We start from the raw sequence: 18119 nt of genomic DNA on the forward strand, positions 1-18119 counted from the left end.
GAGTGTGTGTTGGTTATGTTTACCATATTTCCACCTACTCCAGTGAGAGCGGAGGTGGAGATATCCTGACTATTAGTCTCTAGTGTGGGTCAAACTCCCAAAACACTGGATAATACATTTCCCATAATGCAACTGGATAGTTGCATTATGGGAAAAAGACACAGATGTGGTTCTGTTTACACTACGTTTACACTATATTTACACTACATTTACACTATGTTTACACTACGTTTATACTACATTTACACTATATTTATACTACATTTACACTATGTTTACACTACGTTTATACTACATTTACACTATATTTATACTACATTTACACTACATTTATACTACATTTACACTACATTTATACTACATTTACACTACATTTACACTATGTTTACACTACGTTTGCACTACATTTACACTACGTTTACACTACACTGGGTGTCTGAATACGCGGACGTGTCCACACGTGCAGAGCACGCACACGGTCCGTGCATTCAGTCTGTTCGGTATCCATTTTGGGCTTTATGTGGACGTACACACACAGACGATCTTTACTATAATGTTTATGGGCACCATCTTGGAACACAGTGTCCAGTTCCACAGTCTCCAAGCCCAATTCAGAATAACCCCGATGACATCACTGTGACATCGTCAGGGTTATTTTCTCGGACTTGTACTTGTACACTCAGCTACCTGGGTTTTAGCTGCTACCAAGTACATTTATTAAGTACAGTTTTGAGGTACTTGAACTTTACGTGAGTATTTCCATTTTGTGCTACTTTATACCTCCGCTACATTTATCTGACAGCTTCGGATAATAGTTACTTCAGATTATTAATACGAAATATTATCGACTAATAACTTGCGATGTGATATTATAGATGAAGCTGCCCAGCAGAATATAAAGTCATTAAAATGAGCTCCACCTTCACCACCTTAAACTGATGAACACATTAATGCATCAATAATATAATATATATTATTCTGCATGATGAGTACTGTTACTTGTGGTACTTTAAGTTTATTTTGATGCTGATACTTTTGTACTTTTACTCAAGTAAAGTTTTGAATGCAGGACTTTTAATATTTCTGCACTGTGGTGTTAGTACTAGTACTTAAGTAAATTATCTGAATACTAGACCACAAGTCATTAAGACTTTATGTTGTGCAACTTTATTGATGTATTTGGTTGTTGACAAATTAAAAAAGGCATTAATATGTCTTCCTGCTCGTACTACGACTACAAGGTAGGATTTTTCTTGCTGCAGCTTCTTATCGAAACACTAATGTTCATCTTTAGTCCGCTGCTGCTTTACAACTTTACAGACTCGTGTTGTTTAGCTGAGCTTTGATTAAGCTTTATTTTAAATTCTTTTGGAAATCCCAAAGTTTCCACAGATCTGACCCACGTGAGGAAGAGTTTATGGGAAATTTTAAACGTGTTAAAACGTCTTCGTGAGTTTAAATTGCTGTAGCTGCTCAGTTTGTAAACTCGAGTCAGTATTTAGAGATCATAATTCAGAAACGTTTCCCAGACTGTGTGTCGGAGAGGCAGGTGAATGTTTTTCTGTTATAATGAGGCGTTCGGGCGCAGCCTGTAATTTTCCTGCTCCGTGTGGGAACGTCGCTGTGACCGGGGAATGTCTGAGGACAAAGCGCCCAGTGTCCGTCCGTCCGTCTGAAGGAGCTGGACTGACCCCGCTGCCCCCACTGGGACGCCTGGGCCGAGGGGATTCCCACCCAGAGCCGCAGGGGTCCAGAACTGGTTTCACATACGAGCTCTGGGACTGGACGAGACCGCCAGGAAACAGCAAGCAGAAAGTTTTAATACTTAGATTCAGACTTTTGTCACAACGATCAGTTTATTGATCAGTTAGTGGACGGACAGAGCTCCCCCTCCCTGGTCCTCCTGCTCATTCAGCCACAGAAAAGCCCATTCATTCACTGACCCCCTTAATCCCCCCATCACCCAGGGGGGGAGGAGGTTATTTATATGTTAATCCACACAGTCTGCCCACATAAACAGGCCTCCAACAACCAGTTTTGACTGGGTTTATACTGAGTTTGTACTGGGATTAAATCAGGTTGTAAACCTGCATTTAAAGTGGTTTTAATACTGGATTTATGCTGATTAATACTGGATTTATACTGTTTTAACAGTGGATTTATACTGGAATTAATACTGGATTTATCTGTAGTTTAATTCTATATTTGTTCTACATCCGTAAAGTTATACTGGATTTAATGCTTGTCTTTGCAGGTTTGATACAGAACTGGTCCTGGGTGTTATACAGAGTTCACGCTGTGGTTTTGAAGCGTTTGATACTGTCGGATTGTGCTGCTGGAAGGTTTAGACTGAGGTGAGGTGAATGAAACCAGACTGGGAAGTGAAATAATGAAAAAGGAAATTAGAAGCTCTTTTATTACCCACTTCTTCTTCTTCTTCTTCTTCTTCTTCTTCTTCCCTTGTTGTTGTTCTGCTTGCACTTCTTTTTTATTGTCGCCCAGTGACGGACGAGCAGCAGCTGAGAGGTAGTTTCAGTCCAGCGTTGGCCGTACAGTCTAATTACAGTGTTGACTGACTGCTCATTAACTGTCTGAGCTCTGAGACGCCTGCAGCTCTGCAGCACATCCTCGTCCTCCTCCTCTTCCTCACCTCTCCTCTCAGTGTGACAGACTTGTACTGAAACAGGAGGTCATGATGTCAGCACGACGAGGTCGCTGATAGCGGGAAAGTGATCCGTGTGTGGAAACAGCCGGAGGCCGCGTGGACGTCACGCCTTCGCTCGCACACGTCGTTACCTGCAGAGCACAGGTGACCCCCTGCCGGGCTGCAGGTCACGAGCCCACAGAGATCTGCACGGGATTTCTGTCCGGGCAAATCTATAGTTAAAGGGGCCGTCAGTTCAATTTCAGTGGCTCGGGTTTAAGTGCTGCTGATGGTCAGTTCAAGATTTCTTAACCGGCCCGGTTCTGTCTATTTACTGGGAACGATTCACAGTCCCATCGGACTTTACAACGGTCAAAAGAAAATCCAATATAGTACTTTTCTTAAAATATGTAAAAACTCAAGGCACCCTGGTGACCTGGGGGGTTCAGGTGCGTCGGTTTATGTAAGATTTTTAATATTATAAACAGTATGTTACAGAAATAGATTGTTTTCAGTTTGTTTATAGTTTCAAGGAGACTATGTGTGTGTGTGTGTATATATATATATATATATATATATATATATATATATATATATATATATATAGTATTTATATATATTGTTCTGTTGTTTCTGTTGTTTCAGTCTGATCTCTGGTTGAGGTGAAGCTCGACTGACTCTGGATCTGCTGCATTCCTCAGTCTGCTTCCCACCTGTCAGCCCCGCCACAATAAAACCACACATCCTGCAACCTCACCTTCAAAATAAAAGCATGCAAACAATCTGGATTCAGTCCACAAACGCCACAATAAAACAGTTTAACATTTCTGCACCTGTAACATTGTAGCCTGAAGCCACCTGTTACCGTGGCTCGTCATGCGTCAGGAGATCTCATGAGTGAGGGTTTTATTAGAGGCTTCAAACGTTAATATTGATGACTAAACAATATTTATAAATGACCAGATACAGTCGCTGCAGTGACTCCAAAAGCAAATGAAGTTTCTGTCACTTTCAAGACTTTCCATCAGCAAAGCAATAAATAAAATATTTATTTTCTAGAAGCAACTGCAGAGAGATCTACAGGAACCGTTCAGCTAATGTTTGTATTTGAATGAACAAAACTGTATTATTCCCATTCATACATTTATTTTTTTCTACTTGGTCTGAAGCCTTTTTAGCCCTGAATCAGTTATTATGACTTTGCTGCCGTTTTAAAATGATGTAATACTGTAATTATGTAACTTCTGCTCCATTTTTCACATTTATTATTTCACTCATTATTATTTTTACTTCCCTCCTTCATTTAAGATCAGAGAAGATTACACGAAACTCTTTTTATCCCCACCGAGTGTATTTACTTTATTTATGAGGTCGGGAAACACTTTAACACATGAAAATGAAAAGAAATGGAACAAAAAAAAAGAAGCCATATACAATTTCTATGTATGAAGTTTTCAATTTTAACTTATTTAAATAGTCTTTTCTTCTGTTTGTGGTTGTTGCTGTTAACTTAAAGCACTTTGAGCTGAAGTTTGTGTATTCAAGCCGCTCTTTCAGATTCAATTATTACTATTATTAAAATGTTAAATGTGAGGCTGAAATCTGCAGTCACAGAGCGGGTTCCTTAGCGGGACCTTTATTGTGAAGGTCCGGGTCGGAAGTGTGTGTGAGAGTTAAGGTGTGGTGTGTTGACAGAGTGAAACTGAGCTCAGGCTGAATGAGTGTTTCCTCCCACGGGACATGAGTTGATCTGCCTCTCTGATGGACTTTGTGGGTGAGTCTCTGATTTTCAACCTTTTTTTAATCAATAAAACGAACTTCCGGTGCGCAGGCCGCCGCGCAGCTGCTTCTCTCCGGTCAGTTAGTTTGAAAAGCAGCGTGCGAAACACGGAGCCGTCCCCGCCCGCAGCGAGCTGCGGCTTCACGCTGAAATCACCGCGTTTCACAGCGAGCACCGGCCCACCGCGGGGGAAACACCGGAAACACCGCTGGAGTCAAAGTACACAAGTGGCATCGGTGAGAGCGCGCGTGCTGCGTCCGTTTTAAAGGAAACTACCTGAGCGCAAACGTGACGAGGAGACGCTTTGATGTCGGAGCTGGCAGAGGTGGAGAACATCTGGCTCAGCGAGTCGACTTTTAGAAACTTCACCAAAGAGCAGTCACTGGAGCTGACCAGGGAAGGTAGTGCAAGTACCTCACCACTGAGGGGGTACTGTGGGGTGGGGGGCTGGTTGTGCACGTGGGTGGAGGAGTTGCTGTGGGACAGGAGCAGGTGGAGCAGGTGGATGCACCAGCTTCTCGCTGGATGTGATGCCTTCAGTGGGCTGAGGAGCAGTGATGTGATGTCTGCCGGTGACCTCTGACCCTGCGGCCCGCAGGGGCCCAAACCTGACCCAGAGGAGGGCGGATGAAGCGCCCGCACCGCGAACCCCGTGTTACCAACGGCTGCTGGGACGGTTAGGCTGGACTGTGGCGCTCCAGCTGTCCCCGGTTCAGCCATGGATTAGATCACTGCGTCCCAGATCGACTTAAGCCTGACGATGCAGTCAACTGGCAGAACCTTTGTGCAGCCGCTTGTTCGTACAGTATTTTTGAGTGTTTCTGACCTTCAGGGAGCCGTAGAGCGTTCAGAGCTGCTGCAGAGAGACAGTCCTTCACAGCCTGACCTGAGATCAGGGTTTCACGTCAGGCCGATCTCCTCGGGCTGCTCCCCTCCCGCCTAACCGAGGTGGGATTTGTCTCTCGTGTCCCTGTCGAGACACGTTGAACTGATTCGGTCTGCGGCCGGATGGCAGACTGACCCTGGATCAGATCCACCAGGGTTTGTGAACTAGATTTTAGTTTTGTCCCTGCCAGGTGTGTACAGGTATAGTAGGGCCGTTTACCACAAACACACACACGCATGCGGCCGTCATCAAAAACCCCTGAAGTGGCATCAACTGTCAGATCAATGGACAGAATCGTATGATCAAAAGGAAAAAATAACAGTGTTCAGTCCGCAGTATTAAATACATATTCAGTTTCCTGTGAATCTAAAACTGAGCAGCAGCGAAACTTGACATTTAAGAAGCTAAAAAACAGACTTTGTTCTTGAGAAATAACTTAGTGATGGATTACTCGACTGTGAGGTGTTTTACCTGTTTGTTGTATCGGCACTTTGTTTACCGCAAACATAGAAATGTATAAAAAGCAGCGCCTGTAACCAGCGCTGGTAGTTCCTGATTAAACCATCATTTCTTGTATTTTGTTTAAGTTCTTGTGTTCAGACAACATTTAACCACTTTTGCTTCTTTTGTTGAATGAAAAAAGGTTTTTTTTAATGAAAGAAAAACCTGTTTTTTAAGTCAAAGTGTCGAAGTCGGACCTGAAACGTTTCTGTCAAACGTAAGAAACATAGATGAATACATAGTTTATTATGTCTGACAGTAACAGAGCTGCACTCATGCCAGCGGCATGCGAGCACATAGGACTAATACTAACGAATTCAGAGGAATGTGAAGTGATGTGAGAGGAGGCGGCAGAACGAGGCTCAGCAAACAGAACTGGTTTCATTATGTGAAAAGAAATTCTTTGAATATTTGTTGTGAAAGCAGATCTGGAGGAGGAGGAGGAGGAGGAGGACTGTGGAAGTTAAAGTGGTATTCATCAGAAAGATCTGGACGTCCTCCTCCTCCCCCCCCCCTCCCTGTGGACCTTCAGGTTCAGATACCTACTACAAGAAGAAGAAGCTTTTGTTTGAATATTTCCCAAAACGATAGAAATCAGTAGTTTGTTTGCACTTTACTTCATTCATGCTTATTCTAAACAACGTGATGCCACACATGAGATCGGCGTAACGCCGTCATCTCTTTTCCTAATGTTCAGCCTCACCTCCGATCCTTTGAGCCACATCCAGTACAGTCGGCCTGATAACTGCCTGTGTTCACGAGCGATTGATCTGCTGATCAGTTTTTACTTTAGTGTATGAAATGCCCGCAGTGAGGCTTTTCACTTCGCTCGTTTTGTCTAAAAGGATATTCAGTTTCTCATCACGTGACCGAGAAAAGCAGCAAGTCCTCTCGTTTTGAGAAGCTCGAACCACAGATTATTCGGTGGTTTTGCTTGAAAAATGACTGAAACGATTGATCAATCATCAAAATAGATATCCTAATCAATGAACTGAGTAGTCGCTGCAGCTGCAGAGTGAAGTGTATGTATAGTGAGAGAACAGTTTTGAGTGTTGCGTCACCCCGCCGGTGCGAGCGCTGCAGCCGGCTCCGCAGACGGTCGGACACAAAGGCTTCTTTCAGCAGCAGGTCGCCTCTGTTGTGGCGCTGTTGCCACTGTTGCCAGGTGTTGCCAGGTGTTGCCAGGTGTTGCCAGGTGTGTCAGGTGTGTCAGCTCGTGAACGACAGTTCAACACATGACGATGACATCACAGCCTCACGTTCAGGACGGGTCGCTGTGATCGGGGTCAAAGGTCAGAATCTCATATCGTAGGAGAGAAGCACCCGCTCGGACAACAAATTGACTTGACTGTTTCTGTCAGTGTGCGGCCGTTTTCTCCGATAACTGTACATCACTTCCTGAAACACCTTTTATTTGTCTCGACAGGTAGAGTCGGTCAGCAGGTAACAACCTTAAACGACTCGTTTGCTGCTGAAATCAGTTTGTTTTCTGACAAATTCAACTGAAATATAAAATACAGAAACTGCATTTCTCACCACAACAGCCATGTAAGAAATAATTAATGTTTTTTTATTTATAAACTTCCCTCCGGAGACGGACGTCTCTGTTCGCTCCTGATGTCCACGGAGCAGAAAGGTCTCGTAGTTTGTAGTGAGCAGAAGTGCGCTGGACAGCGACAGGCAGAGGAAGGAGGTCGATCGGGGAGGGAACGTGATACAACTGCAGCTGCTCTGCAGAGATGATGTTACGTTGTGCGGTTTTAAATCTGTTCTGCCTGACTTAAAGTTTTTAAATGCTTCGGCCCGGCTGCCAGAGTCTGAGGGTTCACCGGACCTCAGTGTCTCTGTCTGGGTCGAGGTCCGCCAGCAGCCCACGGTTCGTGTTCGGACAGACGGACGTGAACGTGTGTGCAGACGCTCGATGCTTCCAACATTTAAAGAAACCTGTGGCGACGTGTGTGTCAGCACTGAAAAGCAGAAGCGACCTGGACGAATTAAATCGTTGAAAGGATGTTTTACTGGAAAAAGTCTCTGCTCACTGCAGACGTCTTCTCATTCCTCAGCAGCGTTGTTAGGAAAAGACCAGCTGAACCATGTTTGTCAGTATCCAGTAGGTGAAGCTGCTTTTCCTCTCAGAAACACGTCTTTGTTTACACCAGACGCTTGGTTCGTCCCGCGCAGGTCCGATAGCTGATTAAAAAAGACTTTTCAGGTGGCGAGACGCATACGTAACGCTTCCCCCAGGTGCAAGTATGTCAGTAAGTCAGAGTTCAGACGCACGGCAGCCGGCCCATTCATCTACCTGCACGCTGCAACGTGACATCATCTGGCAGCGCGCCGTGTCGGCCAATCACAGACGTGGAAGCGCTCGTTCCTGGTAGATTGTTGTGTTTAGATCGTGTCGTCTCACCAGCGGTGTAATGCCCTGTTCACAGTAAACGGGCTGAAGAAGTCAGAGACGGACGTCTGTTATTTCACAGAAAACTGAATGAAGCTTCTGAGGACGTCTGTGTTTTAAATGTGCTTTAGCTCTGACAAACGCTGAGGAGTCGATATTAGAGTTACAAAAAATCCAATAATGATATAAAGGCACTTTATGAGGATTAGTTTAACAGTTAATAAATACTTCTAACACACTGTAATGTAGTTATAAACAGAGATAGACGTTTGTTTATTAATGTACAGTATGACATATTTAATCTTGTTACAGCTGTGTTTTACTGTACTGCCCTTCACCTGTTCATACAGCAGCCTCCCCTTAGTTAACAGATAAACACTACAGATCACCGCAGACAGAACTAAAGGAAACGTCGGCCTTGGTCCACACTGAAATGCCTCAACGGCTCTGGGGTTGTTTCCCGCTGGAGTCGAGACTCTGCTGGTCTCCAGTCTGTACCGGATCCTCAGTCTGACCCCGTCCCAGTTTGTGAAGGTCACCGCGGTGTCTCCGTCAGGGGAGACTCTGGTGAATCCACCGAAACGATTGATTGAGCCGAGCCGTGACCGAGCCTCCTCAGATCAATAACTCGTTAGAGCAGCAGCAGCAGGAGGAGGAGGAGGAGGAGGAGGAGGAGGGTAAAACCCGGAGAGGACTGAAGATCACTGACCGAACAAACCAAATATCAGCATGTCAACAATAACGTCAGCAGAATGCGATGAGACCGTTGGCACTGTGAATATTTAAACACAAGATAAGATACTGTAGACAGATGGATGACTTTGTTAATGTTGTTCATATTTCCCACAGACTGCCCCAAAACTAACGTCAACAAATACAGAAACAGACACTGCACTTAAATGCATCATTTCGGCTGACTTTTCAGGTAGTCTGCACTTTCAACTGTATTTCCACCTATTTAAATATAATATAAAATAGAAAGAAACCTGTTTGTGTCAGGCCAAATGTCTGTTTTGGCTGACCAGACAGGTTCTATATGTGGGCAACACTGGTTGGTCTTGTGAGGGATTATACTTATACAAGTAAACTGTAAACTTTCTGATCATAAATGACAATAAAACAACTACATTTTGACCCATAAACTTCACTGGAAATTAAGTTATTATAAGTAGAGAGACAACAAATGTGTAAGTGAAACCAGACATGAATTACTAAGTCTTAAAAATGCAGCCAATAAAACACTTTCTTTAACGTACACACTAATATCTAAACGTCTGTTGATGTTAACCACACCTGCCTCGTCAAAGCTTCCTGTCAAATTTTTTAAAAAAGTCGATAAAACAAATTTTCAACAGGCTTCAAACACGAAAGTCCCGCAGCACACGAACACCTCGTCAGAGAAGTAGAAAGCTGTCCGCCGGTCGGATCGGATGTGACGGACGATATAAAGCTGAGGCTTCACCTCCGCCTGCTGTTGAAACTCGGCCCGCTGCTGAGCTGCTTCGACAGGAAGTGACATCATCGGGGGGTGGGTCATTCAGCTTTTTTGGTTTCAGTAGTTTTTTGTTTTGTTTTTTTTTACTCGCCAGACGTTCAGTCGCCTGAAAGTGTTTGGGCGTAATGTTTTTGTGTCGCTAAGGCTTTTGAGTGGTAATCTGCCACCCACTGTGATGATGATGATGATGATGATTATCATGTGTCAGAGGTCGCCTGTCAGTCAACAGTGTGGGCGTATTGTGACTTGTGTTTTCTTTGGATGAAGTTAGAGTCTGTAGATGCTCTTTGCTCCGTCTGTTCAGACGTTACCATGAGTTTATTTCCTGTGGTCGACTCTGGTTTGTGAAGGATTTGTGTTGCAGGAGTAAAAAAACAAACATCTGTAATCACAGTTTAAATGCACGAATTACCAAATTGATATTTCAAACAATGACTTGTAGCATTAAGAGCCGTAAACACTTTGCTGACAGCGATCTTTCAGGTTCATGTCACGTCACGCTGCGAGGCGGTGGAATAAAATCCGACATGTCAGATTATGCGATGAATGCTGAATTGTAGCACTAAGGTGGAAAAGATCCAGGACTGTCTCTCTTACGGACGTCGCTGTGAGCTGCTCTAACATTTGCCAAACCAGCCAGTTAATCCGCACCAAGTCTTTTCTCTTGTAAAACCAAAAGCAACTGTTTGAAAACACCTCCAGTAAAGCATCGATCTCACCTTTGTGTCGCTTGTCCAAGCAGGAGATCTGGTGCTGCGTCTGAGTTTATCACCGGCCAGTAGGGGGCAACAGTTAGCCCGTTGCAGCCACGCTTAACAGCTGTGTATGTTTTATAAGTGTTTTCCAGTAGTATGTTTTGGTTTTACAAGAGAAAAGACTAACAAGAAGAATAACTGGCTGTTTGTTTGGTTCACTTCCCCACCTCTAAAGAATAGCAGCCGCTTCCCTAAACGTTCCTATAGGAACCAAGCCACGATCCCAAACGGTGCTTCTTTTATCTCACAAATGATCTTTGGCTGAGCGCAGACACGTCCGGAGAGCGTATTAACCAGACAACAGACAAATGTTTCATTTTGACCTTTTTGCCGGTTACTTAAAGCAGCTATAATTAATATTTTTATATTAACAGTGGTTCATATGACGGCTTGTATGTGAAAGAGATCGCAGGTTAATGTTTTGGTTTTACGGCCCACAGTTTTACTGCTCTGGTTCCCTCTCAGCTCTGAGAGCGTCGTTTCCAGAGAAGAAGAAGCTGTAAAAAGCCGCTGAACGCTTCCTGTTCAGCAGCAAACAGCAGCCAGACGCAGTCAGAGAGCAGCTGCTGAACATAGCGGAGCATCTAGCAGCTAAAGAGCCAGATGTTTCCCTCAGCAGCTGCTGGAGACCAAACACAGAGCTGACAGAGAGAAGACCGGACTGACGTCCATCAGGAGACACAGACACGCCTCTCGATGAAGCGTCATGTGACTCTGACACGCCTCCTGACGAAGCGTTGCGTGTCGCTCTGTAGCTGCTGGAGGCGGAAACAAGCAGCTGTTTGCTAACAAGTTCGACATATCAACTTAAAAGCCGATGATATGCTGATTCTGTGTTCTTGTTTCAAAAATCTGTTATTGCAGGTTTAAGGAATTAACATTAAGCAGCTGCAGCCGATGCAATCTGCGACAGCGAGAGTCCGTGACGAGAAGCCGCTACCTAAATGTGTCGTCTTCGCCAATAAAACAGAGCGAGGAGAGATAAAAGTTTCGACGAGAGAGTCATCAGCGTCGGTGTTTAATCAATCTGGAGCCAGATCCAAAATAGAACTGGCTGTTAGAGCCGAACCTTGGACTCAATAAGAGTTACTTCCACTGTTTACTATTTAAAGGTCCAGTGTGGAGGATTTAGTGGCATCTAGTGGTGAGGTTGCACATTGCAACCAACTGAAGACCGCTCGCCTCACCCTCCCCTTCCAAGAGTGTAGGACAGGGCTGGGCCAGATTTTAAAACCAGGAAATGTGGATGGGCCAGACATCTTCAGCAGCCTATTTAAAAAAACTTTTTTTTTTTGTTGTTTTGTTTTTGGTAAATTTTAAACAAATAGCAAATTAATGTAATAAAAAATAGCAGGCGTTTGGAGATGGCGGTAAAATAAACGAATACTTGCCAGTTCAGGCGGGGTTAAACTGACGGGTTTCATTGTCAAATTTGCGTTTCAGCGTTCAGACATATTTTCAGTAGAGCACTTCCTGCTTGTGACTGTCGACAGCGCTCGCATGAGAAAACGCTGATTTGTGAAAGACGTGATTGGCGGTGTCGCTACATGAGGGAAGCGAGATGGCTCACTCGTTAGCTGCTTCCATACGCTATATATGTAGTTTACTTATATTGTAGAAACGTGGCGGTGCAACATGGCGGCCTCCGTGGAAGGGGACCCGCTCCCTCTGTAGATAAAAACTACTTATTCTAAAGGTAACGGAAACACGACAGTTCTTGTTTTCAGGTGATTAAACACTGATGAAAACATACCAACAGCTCCTCCTAAACGTTCCACACTGAATGATGAAAAGATTACTGTAGTTTGTAGTTGCAGCCCTAATGCGATGCTTGTTTGTGGGTTCTCCATCTTATCACACACACAGTTAATAGCCGAAGCCCCCAGAGTTGTGTCCCACATCAGCTGGCTGAGGGAAACTTATTAAGTAATTATCCTCTGAGCACAGATACATGCAGCTCCGGGGAGGCAGGGAGAGGGGGAGAGGGAGGGGGGGAGAGGGCAGTTAGAGGGAGGGGGAGGAGGAGAGGGAGGGGGAGATGCTGCGAGGGGAGAGAGGGAGGGGGAGAGGGCAGTTAGAGGGAGGGGGAGGAGGAGAGGGAGAGGGGGAGGGGGAGATGCTGCGAGGGGAGAGAGGGAGGGGGCAGTTAGAGGGAGGAGGAGAGGGAGAGAGAGGGAGGGGGGAGGAGGAGAGAGAGGGAGAGAGAGAGAGGGAGGGGGGAGGAGGAGAGAGAGGGAGGGAGAGAGAGGGGGGGGCAGTTAGAGGGAGGAGGAGAGAGAGAGGGAGGGGGCAGTTAGAGGGATTGATTGAATAAATGCGGTAAAACCTCGGCGCTCAGAGAGAGAGAGAGAGAGAGAGAGAGAGGGAGGGGGGAGGGTTAGAATTACTGCTGAGTGGAGAGAGAGGGGGAGGAGGGAGGGAGAGGGAGGGAGGTAGAGACAGAGAGAGGGCAGCGATGGGAGAGGAGGGACTGTGAGGAGGAGGAAGGAGGATGCGGTGCTGAGGAGGCAGAGGCAGGTCGGGGGGGGGACGCCAAGTCGAGGATGTTCATGGGACGAAGACGGACATTTGCAGCTTAACCTCATTGGCTGACAGGTGGCGGCTGCTTCGGCCAATCCCGTCTGACTCTGTGTGTGTCCTCTCCTCAGATGATGGGGAACAGCTGCGATCGAGGTACCGTCTCTTCCTCTTCCTCTTCCTCTCTCTCTCTGTGTGTGTCTCTGTCCATGTCATGTGACCGACTTGTCATACCTGGCTTCCTGCGGCATGTTGCCTCAACTTTGTCTCCGCGGCAAAGAAGAAAAGCGATGATGTCCGCCGCGTCCGGGACCGCCATCGCTCCTCTTCGTGCATGAAAGTTTGTCGCGGCGCTGCAGCTGGAACTTGATCCGGCACTTTGCAAACGCTGATAAATGCTGACTGCTGCTGCATGCTGCGTTCACTGTGGCTCCGAGACAGTGCGCTGAATGTTTTCCCGTCGCAGGACGCAGCACGTTTATATGTTTTCATACCATCTGAACATCATGTGAACTCCACACGGTGCCGGTTTGATGTCTCTCTCTCTCTCTGAGTCACTGTAGATGTTGTATCGATCTGAAAACTGTTGATTGTTGGTGCATGTTGGGTGAGACGGGTCCCAGCCGGTATTCAGCAGCCAAAAGGGGATTTTAATGAATCATTATCTGCGATTTAAACTCCAGCGTGAACACAGCTGATTCACGGTTTGCTGCAGCCCATTAAACATTTATAAGCAGTATACAAACATTTAATAAATGGTCTATAACGCCCTCTAATGTCATTAGAAGCAGCTATTTTAAGTGTTTTATTAATGTACAGTTTTATAACTTGTCCTCTGAAAACACAGCTGTGAATTATGATTTTCTACGTTCATTATCAGTTCATACAGCTCCGTGTGTGTGTCTGAGGAGTTATAGTTGTTAACAGATGCATTAATAAACACTTATAATTGCATTATGATCTGTTACAAACCATTTATACTGATTATACATGATAAAATAGGAGGACCGTTGCTGATTTTGTATTGATTTTTATGTTATTTGTTCCCAAAATACATTTTTAAATATGAAATCTGAATGCTTGGCTTGACTAGAACAATAGAAGCTTATTTTTGTGTTTTTAAAACACGAGTTCTTGTCATTTGTTACAGGATCAGTTTGGTGTTATTCTACATTTTTATTATTGTCAACAAATCTCACGTTCAGACTCAAACCAGCAACGCGTCGGCCCGTCACTGTCTGACTTCCTGTCTGCGGCTCTCAGCTGCGAGCCCATTGGTTCCCGCTGAAGACGTGAATCTTTAAAAAACACAGATATATAGTTTGATGTTTAAAAAGTAGTTTCCTCAAACAGCTGCTCGCTGTAGTTTTTATCTTTTATCTGTAGTTTGAGTCTGAACGTGAGGTTTAATGACAAGAAGAGAAACAGAATATCACCAGACTGATCGGTAAGAGGTAGTAAGTAAGGTGCTTCTCTAAATTCACACTAAACACGAGACGTAGTGTCCATCCAGTCAGTCCACACTAAGTGCATTTCCATCCACCTGTTTTTATTCAAATTTGCATTTGCACATAAAAGTCCTTTCAAACAGGAAAAAAAAAACCTCAAAATATTGCAAAAAAAGTTTTTACGCTTGGCAGAGATGGAAAAGTTGATGTATCAGTAAAAACTAAATGCAGCAAAGCGCAACAGAAGCAGACTGAGGGAATAAATGATGTCGTACACGAAGCACGTGACGTAAAGTGAAGAGCTGAGAGCATCAGCTGTGTGTGGAGCGATGAGGAGGCTGGAGCCTTCCTCACATGAACACGTGAAGCCAACAGAAACGTCATGTTTCCATCATGTTTCCGTCGTCTGAGCCTCCACTGGAGCTCTTTTAGTGACGTCGTCTCGCTGCGTCCTCTTCTTCTGCGATGCTTTAACGGCAGCGACCGGAGAAGTAGCTCCACCAGCTGTTCACCTCCATCAGCCATCGTGTTCACGCAGCAGCAGCGGGCGGAGACGAGCGGCGAGTCACGTTTTCTTTTGCTGATTTTCTGGGAATTCAGATAAAATTTGTTCTGCATTTGGATGGAAACTTGACTAACGTCCCACTTCTACCTGCAACACGCCCACCGCCGCTAGTGTTATTAACACAGCACCCACAGTAAACACTAAAGCAACAGAATCAGAGAAGAAGAAACACAGGGACACATACCGAGTCAGTGTGGGTTGATGAATTCGTAGAAACGAGGCCAAATCTGTTGACGTCTAAAACGCTTCAGAGATCTTTATTGCCTTAAAGACACTTTCTGCAAAGCTGGTCTAATCAATATTTAATACTGGATCAAATGATCCCGTGTAATGTGCGAGGGGTTGCTCGCAGTGACGAACCCTGACAGAGTTCCCCTCAGTGCTGTGGAGCTTTTCAATGCCTTTTAAGTTGGAGACTAGCTGGTGGAGACCAAACCGGAGCTGAAAGAGAGAGAATATTGGACTTGATGTCCATCAGCTGGACACAAACACCTCTCCATGATGCTCTGTGTCTGCTGGATGTGGAAGTAGGTGGCTGTCTGCTAACATGTTAGCATCAGCTGCTTAAGCTGATAGCGTGTCAGACGTGTTTGCTACTTGTTCTGCTGCCCACAAGTGTCCAGAAAATCACTTAATGCAGGTTTAAGAAACTCCAAAATTCACATCAGTAGCTATAGTCCCAATCCCATGTTTGTCGTCCCTCGATGCAAATGCTGTACAACAGTAATGCTTACATCCTCCTGTGAGATTAAACCAGGAGATGCTCAGTCACCACCAGTGTGGGACTGCTGAGGAGGAGTTATTTTGAGCTTCCTGTCTGCCGTCAGGATCGTCCCTGCAGCTGTTAACGGACTCGTAGGTGGTTCAAGAGCTGGTTCAAGAGCCGCCCAGGCCTCCAGAGACAAACTGCAACAACCTCAGACAAGATGGCTGTTGAGTTAGCCCGAGAGGAAGTAAGAGGGTCTAAAATTAGCTTTAAAATCAATGAACCTGGATGTGAGCCAGCTCTGAGGACGTGACCTTTTACTCGGCTGAAGTGAAACCAGGACAAGTCACTGTGCTGGATTGAAGACATCCAGAAGTTAGTGTCTTTGTCATTGATTTTCAGGCCACTGGCTCTCCAAATTCTGTGTTTTTCTCAGTCAAGTTTGGCGCTCTTGCTCTTAAATGATCCTAAGTTAAAAGAATATGAACCGTGCTGGTGTGACTCAGCAGGGCTCAGGGTTGCTAATGTGGGGCTTTGAACCTGTGCGTCCGTCCTGCTGTCCCCGACACACTTCTCTGTGACCTCCCAGACTGACTGACAGCAGCGTTTGTCAGAAGCAAGCCGCGATTTGTTGATAGAAGAAACTGGGTTCGCCACATCTGGCTAACTGAAGTATAGTGTTAATGTAAGTTCAGGATATCCTGTGTAAACATGCCTGGTGTCGCCGTTAGCTTGGACTAAATGACCTGAGCTATGGTCACAGCAGGATTCACGTGTGTGTCCGTACGAGACGGGTGCTGCTGAAAGTTTGGTGACGTAGTGACTGGCAGGGCTAGTTGGCGAACACGCTAGCGCTAGCCAGCCACAGTAGCTCACTAGTCTAGCTCGTTACTCCCAGTTAGCAGGCTGGTTAGCTCGGCCGCTAACAGGTCAATAAGTTAACAGTTTATTTGTATTTGTACCGCTGACTCCTGTCTCATAACTGTGAACTACGCCTCTATTCTGGAGCAGAGCAGAGTTACGTAATCGTTCCCTCTGGAAATGCTGGTTTGTCTGAGCCTTTACGTATTTAAAAGGAGTGTAGCAGCAAATTCCCCTTTCTCTAAATATAAATGTGAAGCATGTTCATTGTGTTCTGATTGTTAGCAAACAAAGCAAAACAAATCACTTGTAACTCGACTCCACGTTGAATAAAAACTGGCAGAAGTGCCTGTGTAGCTACCACTTTTATTGTTTAAGGATCTCCTGGTAGCCATTAGCTGCGTCTTTGTACTTTGTACTAATGGTTCTAACACAAATCTTCCAATAAAGCAAACACATTAGTCTTTAGGCCTTTAAAACCAGCAACAAAAATGTTCCAACCCACCAAACAGAAGGTCCCAGTCAGTGGTCAGATATATCGGGAAGATCCTCTACAGGCTTCTACCGCAGAAAGACATTACATGCAGATATTTTTGGCATCTTTAAAACATGGAAACTGGACATGTAATTTGTAAGAAAGGTTCAAGTTCAGCGACCCGTTCGCTCGTTGTGATGCGTTTCATTTTCCCACCTGCTGAAGATGCAGAAACCAGCTGCCATTAAACAAACGCACCGTCTGTCATTTCCTCCTCCACCATGTCTTCACCTCGTCCTCCATCCATCCATCCATCCAGTCTGAAAGCTCAGAGGCCGGTGATGATGATTAGGGTGATTACACAGAGGAGGAAGACGCTGCTTTGGTTGATCTAACGCTCTCTCTCTCTCTTTGTCTCTGCAGAAGTGTCTTCGGAGCGATCTCCGAGGAGGAGGAGTATCTCGGGTCTCGGGAGTTCAGAGAAGAGCGTCGCAGTGGACAATCCCAACTCGTCACCTTTTAAAGTGCCGGTGAGTAACGGCCGAGTTTCTGCAGGTCCTTCAGGAGTCTCACAATGTCTGAAATTCAGTTTCACTAATGAAAAGTGCTGCTTGGATCTGACAGTGATAACACAAACAGACTCGGCCACGATAATCGAGGCTTTTTCATTCTTCCTGCTTTAACCAAACAGTGTTGCCTGGACCCGGGCCATGTAAGGTCACGCTCGACCTTGGGATCGGTATGCGAGACAAAACAATCTCAACTCAAGGTCTACTTACTAGCTTTTTCAGAGCATTCAGCCACATCTCATGGTCTGTTATCTGCGTGGCTCAAGCAGTTATTATTGTGACTATATTATTCTTGTTCCTCAGGTTCCTCCCGAAGACTGTGAGATGTGTTTGTGTGTCTTTTCCTTTCAGATGATTTCACACGTATCTTCGTCCACAGTCCATGATCAGATACAACAACACGATGCGCTGTTTCAGAGCTGATCTGACACAATTTGAGCTGCGATTAGGATGTGATACTGTTGCCTTTTTTAATAAGAAATGTGACTAAAATATGTACTTTACTTCCTCAATGTTATT

The 18119-nt window shown here is 45.1% G+C and overlaps 1 protein-coding gene and 1 long non-coding RNA gene across 8 annotated transcripts in view; both read left to right on the forward strand.

Moving 5' to 3' along the window:
* The window catches only part of rasal2 (RAS protein activator like 2), an 86978-nt gene that overhangs the window by 38621 nt on the left and 30238 nt on the right, over positions 1-18119 (forward strand). For 4 of the 7 annotated variants that reach the window (XM_044219688.1, XM_044219685.1, XM_044219686.1 and 1 more), the window contains exon 4: positions 17455-17561. In XM_044219688.1, the coding sequence (XP_044075623.1) occupies positions 17455-17561 (107 nt within the window). Of the gene's footprint in view, positions 1-4273; positions 4419-4690; positions 4826-13095; positions 13133-17454; positions 17562-18119 lie in introns of those variants that run through there. The other 3 variants (XM_044219692.1, XM_044219690.1, XM_044219691.1) reach the window with 3 other exon arrangements.
* LOC122886995 lies at positions 4881-8895 on the forward strand. Its single transcript, XR_006380452.1, has 2 exons — positions 4881-6976; positions 7007-8895. It is a non-coding gene; the product is annotated as an uncharacterized LOC122886995 (long non-coding RNA).

The sequence above is a fragment of the Siniperca chuatsi genome, linkage group LG13, assembly GCF_020085105.1.
Source record: "Siniperca chuatsi isolate FFG_IHB_CAS linkage group LG13, ASM2008510v1, whole genome shotgun sequence".
Classification (NCBI taxonomy): Eukaryota; Metazoa; Chordata; class Actinopteri; order Centrarchiformes; family Sinipercidae; genus Siniperca; species Siniperca chuatsi.